At 37.2% G+C, this 23,506-nt stretch overlaps 2 protein-coding genes across 7 annotated transcripts in view; both read right to left on the minus strand.

The window, feature by feature from the left end:
- LOC138373292 (uncharacterized) overlaps window positions 1-23,506 on the minus strand; it is a 294,206-nt gene that overhangs the window by 124,297 nt on the left and 146,403 nt on the right. The gene's annotated exons all lie outside the window — the stretch shown is intronic.
- The window catches only part of LOC138373291 (aryl hydrocarbon receptor nuclear translocator homolog), a 61,943-nt gene continuing 51,928 nt past the window's right edge, over window positions 13,492-23,506 (minus strand). Inside the window, exons 9-12 of one of the 2 annotated variants that reach the window (XM_069339428.1) lie at window positions 21,093-21,250; window positions 20,161-20,363; window positions 19,603-19,723; window positions 13,492-17,262 (exon numbers count right to left, since the gene is read on the minus strand). In XM_069339428.1, coding sequence (XP_069195529.1) covers window positions 17,057-17,262; window positions 19,603-19,723; window positions 20,161-20,363; window positions 21,093-21,250 — 688 coding nt within the window. In that variant the 3' untranslated portion in view covers window positions 13,492-17,056. The remainder of the gene's footprint in view (window positions 17,263-19,602; window positions 19,724-20,160; window positions 20,364-21,092; window positions 21,251-23,506) is intronic. The other variant, XM_069339427.1, reaches the window with a different exon arrangement.

A 23,506-nucleotide genomic window follows, 5' to 3' on the forward strand; every position in this document is an offset into this window, starting at 1 on the left:
GAAGAAAGTCATTATCTGCCACTTAAATTTTGATTTGCTGGTAAATTTACAACTTTCTTAAATAAGAGGCAGTAGGACAATGAAATGTAAGAACACATTAGTAGTTATTCAAACCATTCATGTCATTTACTGGTGTATCCATCTGTACTTCTATCAAAGAATGTGGAAAAAAGAGATTATACAGTTCTTTAGTCTAAATTTACAAATCAGTTGATAGTTCTCAAATTCGATAGTCACATTAACAGGTCTGAGCTTGTCCTGCAACTTGAGTATTTTACCAAAAGGTCCAAATGTAATGCATGAAAGGGTAAAACTGCTTGAAGCAAGAGACTTCACACCATAGGGTTTAAACGCATGGGACCGCCGAACATGTCGGCACAATTTAAACTATGCTTACTATACAAATGCTATTACAAGTAAACAGAAGGAATGCAATAGGCAGCTATGTGGGGGAGGTTTCTTTATTAGTTATGTTGAATGTTTAGGGGCTTAGCGTCCCCGCAGCCCAATCCTCAGGGTTTATTGTATATATATATATATATATATATATATATATATATATATATATATATATATATATATATATATATATATATATATATATACATATATATATATAATATATTTATATTTATATTTATATATATATATATATATATTTATATTTATATTTATATTTATATATATATATATATATATATATATATATATATATATATATATATATATATATATATGTCGTACCTAATAGCCAGAACGCACTTCTCGGCCTACTATTCAAGGCCCGATTTGCCTAATAAGCCAAGTTTTCATGAATTAATGTTTTTTCGTCTACCTAACCTACCTAACCTAACCTAACTTAGCTTTTTTTGGCTACCTAACCTAACCTTACGTATAAATATAGGTTAGGTTAGGTTAGGTAGGGTTGGTTAGGTTCGGTCATATATCTACGTTAATTTTAACTCCAATAAAAAAAAATTGACCTCATACATAGAGAAAAGGGGTGCTTTATCATTTCATAAGAAAAAAATTATAGTAAATATATTAATTCAGGAAAACTTGGCTTATTAGGCAAATCGGGCCTTGAATAGTAGGCTGAGAAGTGAGTTCTGGCTACTAGGTACGACATATATATATATATATATATATATATATATATAAATATATATATATATATATATATATATATATATATATATAAATATATATATAAATATAAATATAAATATATATATATATATATATATATATATATATATATATATATATATATATATATATATATATATATATTTATATTTATATTTATATATATATTTATATATATATATATATATATATATATATATATATATATTTATATATATATATATATATATATATATATATAATGTCGTACCTAGTAGCCAGAACGCACTTGTCAGCCTACTATGCAAGGCCCGATTTGCCTAATAAGCCAAGTTTTCATGAATTAATATATTTTCTCTCATTTTTTTCTTATGAAATGATAAAGCTACCCATTTCATTATGTATGAAGTCATTTTTTTATATCGGAGTTAAAATTAACGTAGATATAGGACCGAACCTAACCAACCCTACCTAACCTAACCAACCCTACCTAACCTAACCAACCCTACCTAACCTAACCTATCTCTATAGGTTAGATTAGGTTAGGTAGCCGAAAAACTTAGGTTAGGTAGTCGAAAAACAATTAATTCATGAAAACTTGACTTATTAGGCAAATCGGGCCTTGCATAGTAGGCTGAAAAGTGCGTTCTGGCTACTAGGTACGACATATATATATATATATATATATATATATATATATATATATATATATATATATATATATATATATATATATATAATATATATATATAACCGGAATATTGAGAATATATATATTCTCAATGACCTACATTGGAAACAAGCCTCTTTTTCCATCAGACTTGGGGCCTTGGCACTAGCACAGCAACACAAATCACTGTATCAGCCTTCCTGTCCTCCTCCTCAGCATCTGACAACCTATTGAAGGAAATTCTACCCCAACTACTTAGGTCAATTGGTACACCTGGATAGGATTACCTTGGGCTTATAGGATGTATTTAATGTCTTCATGACAGTTCAAGATCCCTGTCCCCCAGTCTCAACATGGGGTAGGTAGTACTGATGCTGGTGTTTAATTGGACATTTTTGGAGACCCAAACTGGGGCCTCATCACTGTGGGACAGGGCAGCTAAGCAGCTGCCCACCTCCTTAGGTGGCTTCAATAATGTGTGTACCAGCCTAGGCCGGATTAAAGATGATGTGTATCCATAAAACCAACCAGATATTTGTGTGTGTTTAAATCATCATGGCAGATAGTGTCATCATAACAGACATCAAAGTATTTAGGCCACATAATGGGGCCAAACATTATTGTATAGCATGTAGCTACAGTTGAGGAAAAGTGCGTGTCCAATTGAAAGGACAGCGCTGTAGTCCCCTAGTAAGGCGGGGGTAAAAAGGTGCCTGTGTAACTGTCAAGATGGAGTCACACAAGGTCCAGAGCTCATCACCATTGGGGACTTAAGAGGTCATCCCTGCCAAGAAAATGGCTGTGGAATAGAGAGGATCAGATGAGTGAATTGACGTCAAAGTCTAGTCTAGTCCTAACGTAGTCAGAGCCACAGTGCTCGCTTGGGCCTAGGAAACGGTTGGTTTCCTATGCACCATGTTGGGCCTAGGAAACTTTAGGTTCACTTGTTGCCATCTTTCTTGTGCCCTCTATAAAATTAATAGTATACTCTTTGGGTGCAACAGTACATGTTTGTACATTCAACCAATAGTTGTTATTACTCATGCTATAATTTTTGGATGATGAAGTTGCCAAAATGTAACCTTTCATTTAAATAAATATAATTTATCTAAATAAATTTTAACTTACCTCATTGGAGATGAAATTTTGTAATTATGTACTTTACAGTGTAGAAATATAGTAACATACATTTCAACTAGAGGAGTTTTATACATTATGTATTTTACATAAAAGTTAAAAATATAAAATGTCCCTATTAGCATCTTAATCAAATTAAAATATTACCAACCCAAAAAATTACTTACAAGTGCTTGACAAACTCGGTTTTGACTGCCAGATTCCGAGGCTTTCCTGGCTAAAGGTCACTGGCCTTCAAATCTTACCAAGTACTTTATGTATCTATTTTGGCTTGTCTCCTAATATTAACTGCCAACCTCTGGCACTTCACAATTGTAAGCAAAATTAATCAGTTGAGAGAAAGAATTAGCAAGCTAGGTATAAATGGCCAGGAGAGGGGAATATGGAGCTAGAACTCACTCCCCAGTAGTCATTAATAAGTAAACAGACAAGTAACAGTATTTTGTAATCTGTATTACTTCCTCTTCCTCCTTGCCAGTAATGGTCTGAACAATCTCATTTGCATTAATCATACCATCACCTAGGTCTACAGTATCCTGCCTGTCTAAATACTCAAAAAACCTGTCTGAAAATATAATTTACTACTTTGAGCAACCCGTTCTCGCAAATTTAATAAGTCAATATTGACTTATTAAATGTGTGCATAGGTGACATACTTAACATAATAGTTTCCCTTGAAAAGCTTCATAGAAAACACCGACCTTACCTAACCTACTTAGTATGTTAAGATAAGCATCTTATTGCTTCGTAATTACAATTATTACCTAACCTATACCTATAATAGGTTAAGTAACAATTGTAATTACGAAGCTATAAGATGCTTATTTTAACATACTAAGTAGGTTAGGTAAGGTCGGTGTTTTCTATGAAGCTTTTCAAGGGAAACTATTATGTTTAGTATGTCACCGATGCACGCAACTAATAAGTCAATATTGACTTATTAAATTTGCAAGAACGGGTTGCTTTGAGATATTCATCATCCTTTAATAGCCAAAAGCTAGGTGAATATGACCACTTACTGAAATCACTGTTAGAGAAAAGTCTTTAAACCTTTTTCTCAATGACCTACATTGGAAACAAGCCTCTCTTTCCATCAGACTTGGGGCCTTGGCACTAGCACAGCAACACAAATCACTGTACCAGCCTTCCTGTCCTCCTCCTCAGCATCTGACAACCTATTGAAGGAAATTCTACCCCAACTACTTAGGTCAATTGGTACACAATCACAACGTATTACACTGTACTACTAAGTGGGCATGTCTTGCAGGCCCAGCACCTCAACCACCACCATCAAAAGCCCACAAGAAATCCAGCTGGGATGCCCCTGTTGAAGACAAAGCTGCTGCAGGATGACCTAGATGCTGCAACAACACAATGCAACATTGCTTGCCTCACAGCAGAACAGCAGTAGCAGCCCTCCATGCAGGTGACTTCCTATTAGCAACCCCAATGTCACATGTCTCACACCAGACTTCCTCCGAATTTCAGTGACCTCTGCCATACTGCCCCAATCCACACCAAAGCATAGGTGTATTTTCAGTTAGGCGATGGCTTCGGCCAGCATGGCCGAAAGAAAGTGCTAAAACACAGGGATATGGCACTCAAGGCATAGTGAAGTTAACAACATTATCAAGAAGAGCCTTACCACAGCTGAATGTCCAGGCGAAAGAGAGCCCCATTACCGAACATCCTGTAACTCTGATATTCTTATTGGTTGCTTAGAACGGCAAGCAGTCAATGTGGGCATATACATGTGTATTAACCTTGGCCAACACCTACCTTGATTTTGGCATTGCACATCTGGGTGGTGCTGCCACATACAGAGAATCATTGAATTACAATTTTGTCCCCATTGCTTCTGAAACATTTGGCACTTGGGGGTAAGAGTGCTACTAATTTTTTTAAAGAACTGGGTGCTAGCTAACTGAAACAGGAGAGCCTAGAGCTATCAGCTTCCATTTCCAGCACCTCAGCATGGCAGTACAAATGGGAAATGTACACAGCATTCAAAGTTTCTGCCTACCATATGAGGAACTGGAGGAATTCCTCCAGTTCCATATTATATATATATATATATATATATATATATATATATATATATATATATATATATATATATTTATATATATATATATATATATATATATATATATATTATATATATATATAAATGCCTTTTCCAACTTGATACAGAACATAAAAAACAGCAATAAAACAAAAATGTGTATACATTACCAAAAAACACACAATATGTAGACATAAGTTTATTTATATGTCAGTAGATTTACATACTTAAGTGTGATAAGTGTAAGTTATTAGAAGTAGTACTAGGTAATGAGTCCACACGCAGGACAAATATTTCAGTGAGTTCACCTGTCCTCCAGTTGCAAATGCATGAAATTTACATAAGCTTCTTAAAAGTGTGGTAGCATACACTAATACTGCTAAGTCTATGTACTTAAATAATTGTTCTATATAACATTGCACTTGTATATCAAAACATCACTAAAAACCAATATTTACACACACGAAGAACAGGTGAATTCCTAACCATGTTAGCCCATCACTGGCTTCTTCATCAACTCAAGAGATTGTGATGCACCATCCCTTCTTTCAACTACAACATATAAGTATAGTACATGTATTTGCAACATCACTTGAGGGGTAATTATTATCTGTAAACACTCGAGGGCTTCAAAGAAAGATTTTAGAAAAAAAAAATTATAAAAATAATTATCAAAATATATGCGAAGTGCTAAATCACTCTAAATTCCTTGTACTTTAAAATTATTATAATATATTATTGAAGTTCCTTGTACTCACAAGACAAGTACTTACCAAATCTTTCTTAGCAGAATGACTAATGAAGTATTTTGATGTGTTTGCTTAATAAATAGATTTTGACTTGGGTGGGAAGCCTGAGGATAAGGAGTAAAGACAATGATGTCACAAGACACAAGGAAGCTGATCAAAATCTTCTAGACTTGCATGAGATTACCAGGGGGAAGAGCTTGACAGACAGCCAGCTGTAATTGAGCATCCCATGTGGTCCTGCCAACATAGTATAAGTTCATCTACTGAAAACTAAATTAAGAATTATCGGAAATGTAATTATTTAAAGAAGTTTCATGATGCATATAATAAAGACGTCTAACTCAACTGTGAGCTCTATCTTGAGCTTTCATAATTGCCAAATCCCTGTGCCTTGCCAGCCTAAGGTACTTGTTTTATAAAATATAAAATGCAGTACTGTATCTTTATAAAAAAAATTCTGCCTTAAGCATCCTTATATTATATAAATGGGCATCTTAAGATGGTTATTAATTAGTAGAGATGAATCTAATAATGTATCTGATACTTTTATAGCCCAAGGCTTAGTACACAGGAATATTTCCATGTGTATTTGACATGTTGTATTGAACAGCATCAATGAAGAGAGGGCATAGGAAAAGTTCGGAACAATAAATATGTTGCATGTTTTGTTAATTTCCTTAAAATTACAAATTGTGCACTAGCTGGACTGTAGAAATAACATTAAATTGCTTTTCAATTGAATTACAGTTGTACAAAAAATTTATTAATTCAGTTGAAACCGATAAATCAAATTGAGTTGGCCGCAGCCCACTAGCCTGGCATGGCTGCTGCAGCAAATATTGCACTGGTGAAGCGTCCTGGAGCGTCCTGGAGCATCCTGGAGTGTCCTGGAGCATCCTGGAGCATCCTGGAGCATGTGGCCCCTGGCTCACTCCTGGGCCTGATCAAGGAATCCACGACAAAAGTCTTCCCTTATATTAATATGGCCACTGACAAAGCTATTCAAATTTGTGCCTCATATTTACTGATGCACAAATAATGGCTTAACAAAATCATTAAATACCTCAATTAATACATACACTATAACTTTCGTGTTCAACTCAAATGAACTGCATCACACTTTTAACACAGTTTTTTCAGATTCCTCCCACTTTCTTCCAGTGTTTTCCTCACTTCATATCACTCGGTGAACACCAATGTACATTTATACCAGCACAACGTTACCAATTTGGTTAGTTTTCATTAAAAATACAGATAAAATAAGTGGTATTCACACTTGCATACAGAAATGGTTTGTATTTACAGGTATAGTTTCCATATATATATAAACCTTGCATTGTACACAAGTTATTCTTCTAATGCATACACAGTCATGCCTGCTTTTGCATACACACATTAAAGACCTAAATTTGCATTGTCCTGCAAATCAGTCTTATTCACCTATAATTATGTGCTAGAGGGACAGCAGTTAAAACTTGTTTATTTGAACACGAGTTTGAAACAAACTAATATGTTTTGCTACTCATTTAAACAATCAACTTTATCTCCAATCTCATCGACACGTGTCAAATAAAAAGGTCGTAGCTTCTCGACTTGTAACCCAATTGCATATTTTAACAGATGTTGAAGGACATGTTACCTGCAAGCTGAGAACATTTCTTCAAGCATATAATAAGAGTGCTTGTAAGAAAATGTAGAGCTTGCTGAAGACACAAAAATCCAAGCCAAGACATTTTTGACTTTCAGTATCTTGCAAACATACCAACCCTCATCTTAAAATTTGTGAATGGTGTTATTACTTGAGCAACAAACTAAAACATCTAATACATTAGCTTTTCATGACTTCAGCACAAATGTTGACAATTATCTTGCACTAAATTTTCTTCAATGTATTTATGTCTTAGTAGCCACAATAATTTTTTGTTAGAATTACTAATTAAAAATAAACTATTAACGGTACTGAATAAAGGGTATTAGTTAATTTTATCCTGTACAGTAAATGAACTATGAATATAATCTCTACCTTGAGATACCCCTCACGCCCCAAGTACAAGGTTAGTTCTATCTCTATAGTCTCGTTTATCTGCTAACTCCTTTGACAATACTTAACTAAACTACATTATGGCTTTAACTAAGCGACACTGAAAACTACCATTACTGATTTTCAAATTGTGTGATGTATTTCCTTTTATACCAGTCAATATTAGGGTCTGATTTTATTGTTTTTGATAAATGTCCATGTTTGTTTATGTAAACGTAACAGTCTTGTGTTTGTCGAAATTTATCTTCACATCCTTGCCAATCGGGCTATATTTGACATCATAGTTTCTGCAAGATCTTTCATGAACTTTATGTGCATTTCCTTTAGGGTTTGAAACTGTAAATTAGTTTATGTGATTGATGATAATTTTCACAACATTATTTCTATCTAAACAGAATAAGTAGCAATTTAACTGAAGTACTGAAATAAACAAATATAAATAACACTGGAAATTAATCAAATAACTTGCAAAGTCTAATTTGTCATACATAGTGTCAGTGAACACACAAGCCTTATTTGTTAAATATACACAAATGATTTGTTAGTGTTCAAAATACAAACAAATATACTGACTGGGACAGAACTGAAATATACCAAACTAGTTGCAAATATGAAGGAAAAATTATCATTAGTAATAATGTACGGTACAGAATGTCTATGGAATGTCGATGGAACTTCAGTACAGAATGTCTATGGAACAAATACAGAAACTGATACCTCAAAATTATGAAGATGGTGTTGACGCCCAATTCAAAATTTTGACAAAAGTCGAATATGTGACCTGACCTATATTTTTTATATACCAATTGTCTTCGGATATACAGCATGTACATATGTATGAAGTATCTACATGTGAACATGCAAATGCGCGCGCACACGCACACACACACAATGGCAATGACGAACCAGCGAGACTCGACCTAGTCTTCACTCTGAACGACTCCGACATAAGAGAAATCGGTTTTGAGGACCCAGTAGGAATGAGCGACCACAGTGTACTGGTGTTTGAGTACTTGATTGAAGAAGGGTTATTGAACTCGAGGAGGGATACCGAAACCAAAAGGTTAGCATACCGAAAGGGAAACTATGAGGGGATAAGAAAATTCCTAACAGATATAGCATGGGAAACAGAGCTCAGGGGAAAGACGGCCCAAGATATGATGGATTACATCACGCAGAAGTGCAAGGACGCAGCAAACAAGTTTGTCCCAGTCCAAAAGGAAAACAGAGAAATGAAGATGAGAAACCCATGGTTTAATCAAAGATGTAGGCTAGCTAAGCAGCAAAGTAAAAGGGCATGGAGAAACTATAGGAATAACAGGACACTGGAGAGCAGAGAAAGATACCAGAATGCCAGGAATGAATATGTCAGGATGAGAAGAGAGGCAGAAAGACAATACGAAAATGACATCGCAAGCAAGGCAAAGACTCAGCCTAAATTGTTGCATAGCCACATTAGGAGAAAAACAACAGTAAAGGAACAGGTTATGAGATTAAGGATAGGGGCGGAAGGATTCACTACAAATGACAAGGAAGTGTGTGAGGAATTGAATAAGAAATTCCAGGAGGTCTTCACCTTAGAACAAGGAGAAATTCCAGAGGTAAGTGAGGGAATAGCTAACCAGGAACCACTGGAAGAGTTTGAGATTACCAGTGGGGAAGTAAGGAAGTGTTTACTAGAGTTGGACGTGACGAAGGCTATAGGCCCAGATGGAATCTCCCCTTGGGTTCTAAAGGAAGGAGCAAGAGAACTGAGCCTACCACTCTCCATAGTGTATAACAAATCACTGGCAACAGGGGAACTGCCAGATACTTGGAAAGCAGCTAACGTAGTCCCGATATACAAGAAAGGGGATAGACAGGAGGCACTGAACTACAGGCCAGTGTCCCTAACCTGCATACCATGCAAGCTGATGGAGAAGATTGTGCGAAAAAAACTAGTGGAGCATCTGGAGCGAAGGAACTTTGTAACACAGCATCAACATGGGTTCAGGGATGGCAGGTCCTGCCTCACAGGGTTACTTGAATTCTACGACCAGGCAACAAAAATAAGGCAAGAAAGAGAAGGGTGGGCAGACTGCATATTTTTGGATTGTCAGAAAGCCTTTGATACAGTGCCACACAAGAGGCTAGTGCGAAAGTTGGAGATGCAGGCTGGAGTGAGAGGGAAGGTACTCCGGTGGATAGAGGAATACCTAAGCAACAGGAGACAACGAGTCTGTGTGAGGGGTGAGGTCTCAGATTGGCGAGACGTCACAAGTGGAGTCCCGCAGGGGTCAGTCCTTGGACCTATACTGTTTCTGGTATATGTAAATGATCTCCCAGAGGGTATAGACTCGTTCCTCTCAATGTTTGCCGACGATGCAAAAATTATGAGGAGGATTGAAACAGAGGATGATAGTAGGAGGCTACAAGATGACCTGGATAGACTGAGTGAATGGTCCAACAAATGGCTGTTGAAGTTCAACCCGAGTAAATGCAAAGTAATGAAACTAGGCAGTGGAAACAGGAGGCCAGGCACAGGATACAGAATAGGAGATGAAGTACTTAATGAAACAGACAGAGAGAAAGATCTAGGAGTTGATATCACACCAAACCTGTCTCCTGAAGCCCACATAAAGAGAATAACGTCTGCGGCATATGCGAGGCTGGCTAACATCAGAACGGCGTTCAGGAACCTGTGTAAGGAATCATTCAGAATCTTGTACACCACATATGTAAGACCAATCCTGGAGTATGCGGCCCCAGCATGGAGCCCGTACCTTGTCAAGCACAAGACGAAGCTGGAAAAAGTCCAAAGGTATGCTACTAGACTAGTCCCAGAACTAAGAGGCATGAGTTATGAGGAAAGGCTGCGGGAAATGCACCTCACGACACTGGAAGACAGAAGAGTAAGGGGGGACATGATCACAACCTACAAAATCCTCAGGGGAATCGACCGGGTAAACAAGGATGAACTTTTCAACACTGGTGGGACGCGAACAAGGGGACACAGGTGGAAGCTGAGTACCCAAATGAGCCACAGAGACGTTAGAAAGAACTTTTTCAGTGTCAGAGTAGTTAGCAAATGGAATGCATTAGGAAGTGATGTGGTGGAGGCTGACTCCATTCACAGTTTCAAATGTAGATATGATAGAGCCCAATAGGCTCAGGAATCTGTACACCAGTTGATTGACGGTTGAGAGGCGGGACCAAAGAGCCAGAGCTCAACCCCCGCAAGCACAATTAGGTGAGTACAATTAGGTGAGTACACACACACACACACACACACACACACACACACACACACACACACAAATGGACAGGGTGTGTAATTACACTTGGGTAATTTACACACCCTGCCCATTTCTTCTTCGTGCTCCCCCCCCACTCCAAACACACGCGCATGCACGTGCACAAACACACACACACACACACACAACGAACATCAAACCAAGTCTCATACCAGTGCCGCATAACCAGGATATCAGCAGCATACCCAAAATTAGCAAACTTATGAACAGTGTTTCAGAACCTATAAAAGGAATCCAGAACATTATACACAGCCTTTGTTTGACTAGTCCTGGAGTATGCAACACCAGCATCGTACCCCACACATCATGAAACAAAAGTATAATTATGAAGGTCCATAGATCTGCCATGATGCTAATACAGGAAACAAAAAAATCTGAATATGGCCTTAACAATGTATCTAAAAGACAAAAATAAAACAGACAAGGCTCATACCGTCTCAGATGAGGAGAAATTGAACGAGGAGACACGTGTAGAAGCATGAAACATAAATGTTCCAAAAAAGTTGTAACAACCTACCACTACTACAATGTGGGAGTTACGAATATTAGGAATAAAATGAAGAAAGAGCTGGTCGAGGCCAAATCAATACACAGTCTTAAAACTAAGATTTAAGTCACAGTAAACAGTAGTGCAGTACCTAAATAAATAAATGCAAAATAATCACAAGTTAGTCCTCCACACTCACTCGCACTCTCAGGTAACCACATGTGCGTACACATACAAACCAAGTTAAATTGAATGATGCCTTGAATTACCGACTAATTTTCCATTTAAGGAAAATATGATAGGCTTTCTAATGAGAGGTCTTTGAGGCTCAAATCATGTAAAAGTTAAAATAAATGAAATGAAATTATAGGGTAGAAGGCAATTGGGTAGAGTTACTGTACTAGCTTCCACCTCTACACGAGACAATTGTTCAACAGTACCAGCAACCCAGGTTGATGAGATCACTGTCACTTATCCTTTGTATTGTCTAATGAAGATGACTGGAAAGTTTAAAGATGCAAAAACCTTTTCTGCAAGATCATCCAACAAAACTTGCTCCAAAGGAGCAAAAATAATAATAATAATGCAGGTTTCAATAGATACAATTTTAGATAGATAAAAAACATGAAACACTCGACTCAAATGCAATTTGAGAGGAATGTTCATGCTTTCAGCTTCACATCAGTCTACTGTTGCTGCTAAAAGAAGCCAGTACAATTTTAGGCAATTCATTAGGATGGCCTGTGCCAAGAGACAGGCTCTTTAACTGGGATGTAAAGAGTTGTTCATGAATAAGTAAATCTTGGTATGTAGACTGGATGCTTCAACCCATTCCAAGACCTTAAGTAACAATTCATTATCTATTCACCACAAATACATTTACCATATCCAAGCGAAATATATTTCTCCCTCTCTCTCTCTTACTTTCTTATACTCTCACTCTTTCTCTATCAAACTCTCTTTCTAATACTCTCTCTTTCTCTTACTCACTCTTTCACAATCACTTGGGCTGCAGTACAGCGACGGTCTCGTTCAAACCCTGACCGTTCAAGTGGTTGGGCACCATTCCTTCCCCCCATCCCATCCCCAATCCTTATCCTGACCCCTTCCAAGTGCTATATAGTCATAATGGCTTGGCACTTTCTCCAGTTACAGCCCCGCTCCTGTGTCAGGCAAGTCCACTTCGGGTTCACCATAGCTCGTGCTACTTGGAACTTTTGTTCCAAGTAGCTGAATCTAAAACAACAACAGGCACTTTCCCCTGATAGTTCCATTCCCTTCCCTTTCTAACTCACTCACTCTTACTCTCTCTCCTTACATGCCTTCTTATTCCCTCTCTTCCTCTATTGAGGTGTTGAAGATAATTATATATCAAATGGAACACTTGGATTGATTAAATTTCATTACTATAAATAACATGCTTAATGAATCTAGTAAATTTGTTTAAAAAAGTGACCAGGGCAAGGTAGGAAAAAGAATGGATTTACTCTATAAGTCTTGGATTGCTAGAAAGATTTGGACATTATTTATGGAGAATATAATACAAATTGAAAAAAAAGGCTGGAGATAACTGGAATGTTACTAAACCAGGTTCAAGACTTAACAGAAAACATAGAAAGCACTGCATGGGGAGAAGTCAGTGGGGAAGGGTAGCAAGTGGGGAGGGAGGGAATTTTCACGGAAGAGCACCAGGTCATTACAACTATTTAACACCGGGAAGGGATCAGGATAAGGATTTGGGATGGGATGGGGAGGAATGGTGCCAAACCACTTGGACGGTCGGGGATTGAACGCCTAGGACTGCTACTGTGCATTTAAATTACTAACTTACCTGAGAGTCTATATCCCTACATGTCAATGTTTGTGTATACTGGTAATGTGAGGATCATACAGAAGATAAGGGTAGCTGAACACCACAAAATGCTGAAGGACAACTTTATTAAAGTTGCATAATACGGTTATTGACATTCAGTAATAGTAAGACAAAGCAATGAGGACCCAAATGGGAGACCAGTGACCAGATGAATATTACAGACTGAAGGATAGCCTTCTCTTGAAGCGGGCACTGTATTGCCCATTGAAAGGAAGCACGCAAAACAGGAAAATGTCAGTGACATATGTCAAGCTAGATAACACAAGAAAGACCTTAAGAAATCATAACTGGGAATCATTAGTCACAATATTCATCACCCAGGTGAAGTCTTTCCTAGAATGTGCTTCATCAGTTTAAAGCCCATATGCTCAGAGCTCAACAAGAAAATTGATCAAACATTTGCCATAATATTCATGCCTAAAATAAAGGGGCTAAACAATGAAAACAGACTATGAGAACTGAATCTGACCACTAGAAAGAAGGAGACTCAGAAGGTATGATACATTGAATATTAAATAAAAGGAAAACTAAGGGAGACATAATATACAAAATGAACACTGACTGCTTCAAATGAAGGGAAATAGAATCACACAACACAAGTGGAAATCTTAAACATGAGAATCTCAGACACACAAGGAAGTGCCTCTAAAGTGAATAGAAGATGAATAAGTAGAATGAACTAAAGGGAAGAGTTGGGTGTTAACGTTATCCGTTAAAAAAAAAAAAGAATAAGATAATGCAATGGAATGTCTAGAGTAATTGCCCCACTCAACTGACAACAAAGAGATGGAATCCCAAGTGTTAACTTCTCTCCACACAACCACAAATAAGACAGCATGCATCACAAATGCACACACAAATACTACCCAAAACATACGTAATAAGTAGGAAGTAGTGGAGGCTAACTTCATACACATTCAAATGTAAATATGACAAATAATGAAAATTTGAATATACTGTACAATATCTCACTAGCATATTAATGATTAAGAGGTAAGGTCCAGGAGAACTTGCTCCTTTAAAAAAACCAGTTTGTGAGCATAGGCTGGAAGGCAGGTGTGCAGGCGTGCACGGGCACACCAGTTCATTGGATGTTGAGAGGTAGGACTGAAGAGTCAAAGCTCAACCTCAGCAAGCACAACTAGATGTGTGCGTGCACGCAAATACACACAAAGAAATGCATCAGCAGGTTAGCAGAGCCATGCTACAAAATGGGTAATAGAACTGAGGTATGAGAGATAGATGGGAAAAATTAGAGCTTATCAGTCCGGTAAATAGAAGGAAATGAGGATGTAATGGACCAGGAAGATCGTGTTACTCCAGCTACACAAAGAATTAAATAAACTAGGAGAAAGTAAAGACAAACAAATTTGATTGCAGGTGAAAGTTGTGGATAACTGGAATGTAATGCAGAATGAGGTGATGCATGCAGAGAGATAAAAAATATGAGAGAAAATGTGATAAATGGACAGAGGAAGAAGGGATACCATGAACTTCAGCTCCATGCTGTAAACCTCAAATAAGTCATTATAAATACAAACAAAACAAAATATAAAATTAACACATCTTAGAAAGCTTTATACAAGACAATCAAAGACAATCTTTTCAAGGAGGAGTTCCTAACTGTATTAAGGCATTAAAGGTTATTTGTAGACTTATCCAATATGTAACATTTTCTAAACAATACCAGATAGAAACATCAGATTTATTTTCATAGTATGTGAGCATGAAGTAAAAGGTTATACTCGATTCAGTGCTGTCACTTGTATTGAAAAAAACAAAAAAATTCAATATGCCATTCCACTTCTGGCATAAATTAAAATGGCCAATAACTTTGTCTTGAAAAGCATAATGTTTGTGAGCTTTATTTTCAGCCTTCAACATCTGTCAGCAGTTAAGCATTAAAACCCATGGATCGACTTTGCTTTATATTTGGTATGTTTATCATTTTGCAGGGTACATGCTTTTACATTAAAGCAAATGCAAGTACCTAAAAAAATATATAAATATTATAAAACCATAGATTTTCACATCCATGGCCAATGCTAAACTGGGCTAAAAGTCAACTGTGTCCCTCTAGTTAAGAATGATATGTAAAAAAATTAAATAGATAGTGGTGAGAGGGCACCAGTCGTGCAAAATGTTTTCTCAGAGCACTGAGATACCTTGTACTGACATCATAAGAGGACAAAATATATATATTACAAAGTCATTGTACAAACCAAGCACTCAATAAAATAAGGGCTTGGAAAACCACAAAAATTAGAGAATAACTTGATAATTGTTATTCAACTTACAAAGTAATGTACTCGAAAATTCAAATTTACAATCTCAAAATCCATCTAATATTGCAAAATATAACACCTGAACAACTTAATATAAAAAAAATTCAAATAAAATTTACGTTTTCAAAATGAAGACATATGTTAGTGCCCAAAACCCTAGTTCAGTAATGTATAAAAAAAATACAAAAACAATTAGTAAGTCCCTAACCACCCTAACGTCTTCCTCGTGACCTGACACACGCAGGCAGGAGAACTTGAAACAACTCTTTCCCTTCATTATGACTCATTTACAAAACACAAGACCTGCCTGGTGCTTGAGGAAAACTGATAAACAAAATATACTTCTAACTGATTCCAAGAATTGAAAATTCCAATGTGGGGGAGGAAGGGAAACATCACTTTAATGAGGACTCGTGTCATACCGCTAGGTTACCACTAGACTTGAAGTAGCTTGTGTAAACACTGAGACACTTACACTTTCTTCATTAAATGCATAACATTCCTGGACATGTGCCTGAGCTCTAGCTTTCTAAATGTGCATAAATATACAGTGTGGTAAAAATTCTTAAGATAAAAGTATAGCATGAAAAAATAATTCAATCATTAGTTCCCCTTTTAGGGGACCATATAAGAGTAACAACTATAAAGGACGAAACACTTTGATTACCAGCAAATAAAAATTAGAATTGCAGACTGCAATTTGATTATCAGCACAACAATTGAAACATTATTTTACAACAAATATTTTCCAAATGTTGCACTATGTATGGTAATACTGTATAAGCCATAAATGCTGGATTTTCTCAACTGATATACTGCCTTCAAAAATACTATATGAACAGAAAAACTGTAAGAAATTAATGCATATATGAAAGAGGTTGAATGACCTAATAACACAAGATGTCCTGAAAGTGGTGCACCCACTATACAATAGCTAAAGGCTATAACCTGTCAGTATTCACTTCCATTATCCAGCACCTAAATATCCACTCAGTGAACCATGTCCTCTGGTAAACTGGGTGTCGTACCACTTACAAGAGCTTCTCAGGCAGCAACGCTGATAGGCAAGCTTCAGTATCCAACATTATTTGAACTTTATACTAATTACAAACAATTTGTCATTATACCTTCATAGAGGTGACTACATACAAAATTATCAATAACTGGTAACCAGAAAATTAGATAATGCTGTCACAGAGGCACTTGCTGAGATACAACAAAAATTCTCGGATGGTGGATGCCAAGACTTGCCCTAAACATTGCCATACTACCCAAGTGCTTCAAAAATGATGAGCAGGCCTAGGATGCAACACTAAAAGCAATGCTTCTCATTCAAAGTTAGTGCCAAACATGTTTAGGTCATCAAAGTTTGTGGAGCCAGACGGGTCAAGGATTTGCAACATGTCGTTGAGCTCGGGTTGAGTGCCTGGTGCACCTCCACCTTGGTGACCAGTGCCAGAGCCGGGGTGAACTGAGCTGGTGGATGGCCCTACACTTGCTCCCTCTGCACCTAGACTGCTATACTGCCACATTCCTGCAAGAGAATCTTTCAGTTACACAGAACCTTTGGCTCTACTACAGCTAAAAGCTAGCAAATATTTAGTGAAACCTTTAATTTATTTTATTTCATATGAACAAAGCTGAACAAAAATTACACTTAATAACAAGAGTACACTCCAGATTATCCAACAAATAATTCTATTTGTGCAAGTGACAGAATGTGCATTTGCAAGTATTGTACTGTGAAACTCCACTTGGACAGAGCTTAGTTTAATGACGTCTGGTTGCAGTGAAATGACAACATTTCAGTCATAAGCTCAGCAAAATTAAATGCAGAATGTAATGCCAGCAAAATTAAAATTATCCAGGTTTACATTAAGCATTTACATTAAAAACACACACATTCTCCAGATGATACTATATAAAGTGAGCATAAATACATGACATAATATTTCCACCAATAAAAACTAATTGTCGCTTCCACAAGACAAAAAGTTCTGCAATGAAACGTGTCCCTAAAACATTTGTCAAGTGTAACAAAACACAATAAAGTAGGACTCCAGGGCAAAAATGTGGTCTTCTATTTTGAATTACACCTCAAGAACATCCATCAGCTTACCATACCAGGATATATAGGAACAACAGTGAAAATGACAGAAATCCAGTGACACATTAAGGATACTGGGGACAGGAAATGTATTTGCATGCCCACTCATTATGGCTAGAGACCTCATGAGGACCAAACATCGACCCATAATCGAGGTCAACCACTGACAGAGGAAACATTTCAACAACTTTACTTACAAGAAAATATTTGGAAATGTCTAAATGCTAAACAACTCTATTTGAACTAGCTACTCCTGACCAAGCCAATAAACCTGAATGCAATGAAGTGGCTCTCCAAGCTCCCCAAGGGTTAGGGTGTGCCATCCCCCCACACTTGAGCCTCACTGAAAACCCAACACAACAAACGGGAACTCGAGGGCAGAAATGAGCAGCTACTGAGGTGGAAACTAGAAAGGGAAATTTCCTTATACTCAGCACTTTATATCCGGGTTGGCACTCCTTGGTTACTACCATCAGCTTACTCACTATGCAGGCCTCATGGGAACCAAACTGCTAACCATGACAAAGGACCCCACAGATTGAACCAGACACTTCAGACTAGAAACTACCATCCCAGGTAAGTACCGAGTCACCAGGACCCTGTTAGAAACTTTGGGTTGGAATACTGGCTGTAGACACAGATGGAAAGAAGACAGAGCAGTATAATTCCAGAGATCATATGCCCAGGAACAGACTGGACTTAACCACCCTATTGATTAACTGTTTGCCATTACAAACAAGTGCTGGAACAAGGGAACATGAAGCAAATACTGAAGAAGGTAAAAGCCAAAGAATCAAGAACTCAAAATACCAACACAAGGCATCAATAAGACAGACGGCATGATGATTTCTGGATGAAAGAATAACTCAATGAGAAGGACATGACAGGACCCATTCTTCATCAGAAAAGAAGGTATCTGTAGTTTGATAAGACAATCCCCAGGAATGAACACTAAGGCAGTACTGCTCCAACAGAAGGCACATTGTTCACTAACAGAATGGTCAGAGTCAACAGGAAGGCCACCCAGAGGGTGAAATCCTTCAAGGACTAAAGAGACTACAGGAATATGCTGAGACAGCTGAAGGTGAATATGATGACCAAACCATACATCAGAAGATGGAGAAACAATGAGTTTTGATCCATCCTGGACCATTATCAAGTTGTGTGAAGTCATTACACAACTTGATAATGGTCCATGATTTTTTCATGTTTTTTCAATCAAATTTGATAAGACAGCACTATAAAATATGAAAAATAGTGAACCTGAGAAATCTGATTTACGAAGACACTGAAGACAACATGATGACAACATTCAAAATGATGATGACAACATTCAAACAAATTCAAGAAAGTATATATTCAAGCTGTACAGGATGGGCTACAGGAGTGAGTAGTGCACACTAAACCCACAAATAAAAGCATGTTTATGTACCTGATTGTACCTAGATTCTGGGAGTAGTTCTACTCCCAAGCCTGACCTAGGGCTAGGCTCTACTTGCGAGACCTTGAACCAATAGGCTGTTGCTTGGAGTGGCCCGCAGGCCGACATATCGACTACAGCCCGGTTGGTATCCATGAACACTCTCACTTCATCATAAGTGAACACCCAACAAATAAAACAAACATATCCCAGTAAATATTTTCATGAACACTCTCACTTCATCATAAGTGAACACCCAACAAATAAAACAAACATATCCCAGTAAATATTTTCAAGGAAGAGATCACTTATTCTTAAAGCTGTACCAAAATAGCTAAGTTACTTACCTGAGGAGGCCGGAGCTGTGTATGAAGGTAGCGAGCGACTTGAAGAGCTTAATGGTGTATATGATGGAGTTGAAGGAGATCGTGATGGACTCATGCTGCTAGTATAGCTATATCCTTCAGCCTGTAAGTGAATACAAAAAATGTAATTCTAAATAATTGAGAAAAATAAGTGTAAATTTCATACTCAAGTCATCTTTAGTTGATAAAAACAGTATTGACACCACTTTACAAATATAATGGCTCACTCACTCTCCCACACATACTCAAAATTAAGTAAGTTCAATTAGGCGAGTACAGTACCTAACTATTTTCCCCATATGTATCTTTAAGATAAATTTGTGTAGAGCCTTCTTAAAATAGGTTTTACAGGAATCTAACCCTTGTGAAAATCATGGGCTGTCTGAATACTTCAATTATTTAATGTCATTGAAGACAAGTAAAATTTGAGGCTTCTCTTTTTGTAGCTGCAAACTAAACTCTTATCAGCTACATATTCTAAATTATGAGAGCTATTAAAACTTTATAGCTAAAAATGTGAGATAGATGGGCAAGATATACCTGTCTTATATGTGGATTAGACCACGTTGTGGCGTGTGCAGTTGTAGGTGGTGATGACGACTTCGTGATTCGTGAAATACTGGATGATGCCTGGGTTGTGAGGGGTGTAGCCTGTGGAGTGCTTGGAGAGTAGCTAGCCAAGGGTGACGCACCCGCTTCATATCCGCTATACACTCCTTGCGTACTGCTCGGTCGTCCTGAATCTATAGAAGAAAAAGCACGTGATATCTAAAACACAAAATATTATTCAAAATTATGAAGCATTTCGGATCTAGTTGTAAAGGAAACAATGGAAAATAAATGGCCAAGGGAACAATGAAAAGTTTGGTTAGAATGCATGACTACAAAGGACAATTACTGCAGAAAGACAAATTCAAATTTCAATTAACAATGAATATATGGATGATGATAGTTAAGAGAGCATATTTAAGTGAATTGGAGCATAAAGGAAGACCAAGAAGTTAAATATACATAGTGAATGGGTGCTCAAGAGAGTAGGGACTAAATGAGAAAAATGCACGAGAAGTCAAATTCAGTTTAAGACAGGTCATTTCCCTTTTTTTTTTTTTTTTTTTTTTTTTGCCTTATTTTTAGGAAATATGTCAGGGAGTTTGTAAATGTGTGGTGGCATTTCAGCAAACATTGATATGATGCAATCTATTTTCTGTCAGGTTATGTATACAGTATTATGAATTGGATTGGTCCTCGTACCAACTCTTGGGGTATTTCACTCATTGCCACTCTTCACACCGTTATCTTCCCTCTCACTGTGACTCTTTACCTCCTACTGAGGAATATTCCATTATATAACTCGGTACCATATATCTAAAATGCCAGCTATGTTAGCTAGTTTTAAATAATCAATAATTAGTTAACAAAATACTCTTATAAAGTTTAGTATCGTATTGATGATATTTTGAGCATTTACTTACTGTGGATGTGTGGCTGGATCATGTGCGGGTATAGCTCACGTTGCCGTTGCAAGGAGTACTCAATCCCCGGCTGGTGTGTCGAGTACTGACTGTTTAGAGGGCTAACTTCTTGCTGTTCAGAGGCACTACCACTCATTTCACTTCCACCTTGCATGGTCCTATAGGCAGAGAACGAAGAATTTCAAATAATTAATATTTGTTAATGATAATAAATTTAGAAGCCTTACAACAAAACTATCTCATGTTCCTAATGTCTTTAATAAAAAGGATACATTGTTTATCATATAAACTATTTTCCCTGATGTTGAATCTTCATTTTATTGCAATATTTTTCGGTGCTTCCCCATCATCTCAACCCATGAAATTGGGACAGTAGATAATTATGCTGAAAATAAATATATATTCTCCCAGCAATACTATCATCTGACATCATCTTATTCATTACTAAAACCATTTTGAAGAACATTACAGCAAAATGAATTCTCAAGAGTACATCAAATAATCTGAACAGGTAATCCAAGACAAAACCCAAGAACAATTATCCCAGCATGATCTAAATGTTGTTTGTATCATGCAGCAGCAGCAGCAGCCAGGATAAATGCAAAGCACATAGCTGTGATGCAGTCCATCTTGCTTTAGTACAGGGCATCCTGGTTCAATGATTAAGAAAAAGACATAGCTTGAATCCACTCAGAAACCCAGAGATAGCAACATATGGCTGTAGCAGGAAAGTGCACCTGATCCACTCAAGGACAGATAAACCAAAAGCATCTTTAAAGCAAGGTTCTCAATCTGCCTACACACACAAATCTGAAATTTTTTTGAGAAACCAAATGGGCTTGGATAATGAATGGGAGACGGAGAGAAGGAAGACTTTAGAGTCTGAGGCACAAACTAAGGAGGAAGCAGCTCTGCCAAAGCAGCTCAAAAGGAAGCAACTGTTAGGTCAAGTGTAATGTACCACTGGAGGCCTTAAGATGAGGCACTATGCCACCTTCTTTCCATAGTGTTATGAGGCAAAAGGCCTTGGAAATTCATTTTTAGGAAGAGGATAAATTTGGTTAGTAACTTGTATTCACCCACTAGTGTCATGATTATGCCTAATGTAGTATAAAACAATATACAGTAGCACTTATTTGAAATAAATTCCTATACTATACAAATGTTAATTTAGTGCCTTACTTTATAAAATTCAGGCCTATGGCTTCAAGGCAGGTAGATCAGGTGTGTGATAAGTAATTTAATTTTTGTTATTAAATGTAATTTTGAGTACAGTAATGCACATAGCATTTTCTATCAACAGAATAACCATTTACTAATTTATTTGCAAAATTATAATAATATTTATGAAAAAACTATGTTAGGGAACAGTATATCAGTACAGTACAACCTTGATTCAACGTACTCCGATTCAACGAATCTCCGGCTAGTTCGCACACTTTTCAGGTCGAATTTACTCACCCGATTCGACGAACAATGGTTCGCCGAAGCGAGGGATGTTCGGATTTACTTACAATGTCCAGACAGAGTTCACAGACTGGTGGAAAACTTTCCCATTCTATCACAGATTACAATGAATAATTCTTTCATATGACAAGTTGGATCACACAAGTGGACCACACAAGTGGACCACAAAAGTTGACCACAAAAGTGGACCACACATGTGGACCACACATGTGGACCACAAGTGGTCCACAAGCTTACGATTTTGGGACAGAGTTCACAGAGTGGTGGAAAACTCTCTCATTCTATCACAGATTACAATTAATAATTCATTCATAAGCAGTTGGATCACACAAGTGAACCATATGAACCAAACACCAGCCAAAATGGTCCACACAAACACAGCCAGTGATCCACACAAGTGAACAACTGAGTTTCCATGATTTTCGTTCACTGATTTGGGGCACACGTATCTTTGTACATTAATTTAAAGGATGAAGCGTGATTACCTAGCTACATGTGGTAAAATCTCTTTATAGACATTTTCTGTGATGAAACAAGATGAGTGAGGGTGGACAGATAAGAGAATACTGTACTGTAAACCTCACTTTACAGTGAGGTTTCACTCACTTTCATCTGTGTGTCGTCATAGTTCAGGGACCCATGACTTTTGAAAGTTTCATATTAATAAATAATTTCTAAAACCAGTGTTTAATAGCTTTTTATTATCCTAATTAAACTAAACTAAATAAAACCGAAAATATACTGTAATATGATAGACATCTGCTCTTTGAGAAATTACTGTATGTTAGTAGAACAACTCCAGCGTGAGTGAGTGGACGGGTCTAATCCCTGTACACACAGCACCATGCGTGTTTCATCCCTCCCTCCCACTCTCCATCCCTCCCTCCCTCCCTCCCTCCCACTCTCCATCCCTCCCTCCCTCCCACTCTCCATCCCTCCCTTCTTCC

This window comes from Procambarus clarkii, chromosome 41 (assembly GCF_040958095.1).
Source record: "Procambarus clarkii isolate CNS0578487 chromosome 41, FALCON_Pclarkii_2.0, whole genome shotgun sequence".
NCBI lineage: Eukaryota > Metazoa > Arthropoda > Malacostraca > Decapoda > Cambaridae > Procambarus > Procambarus clarkii.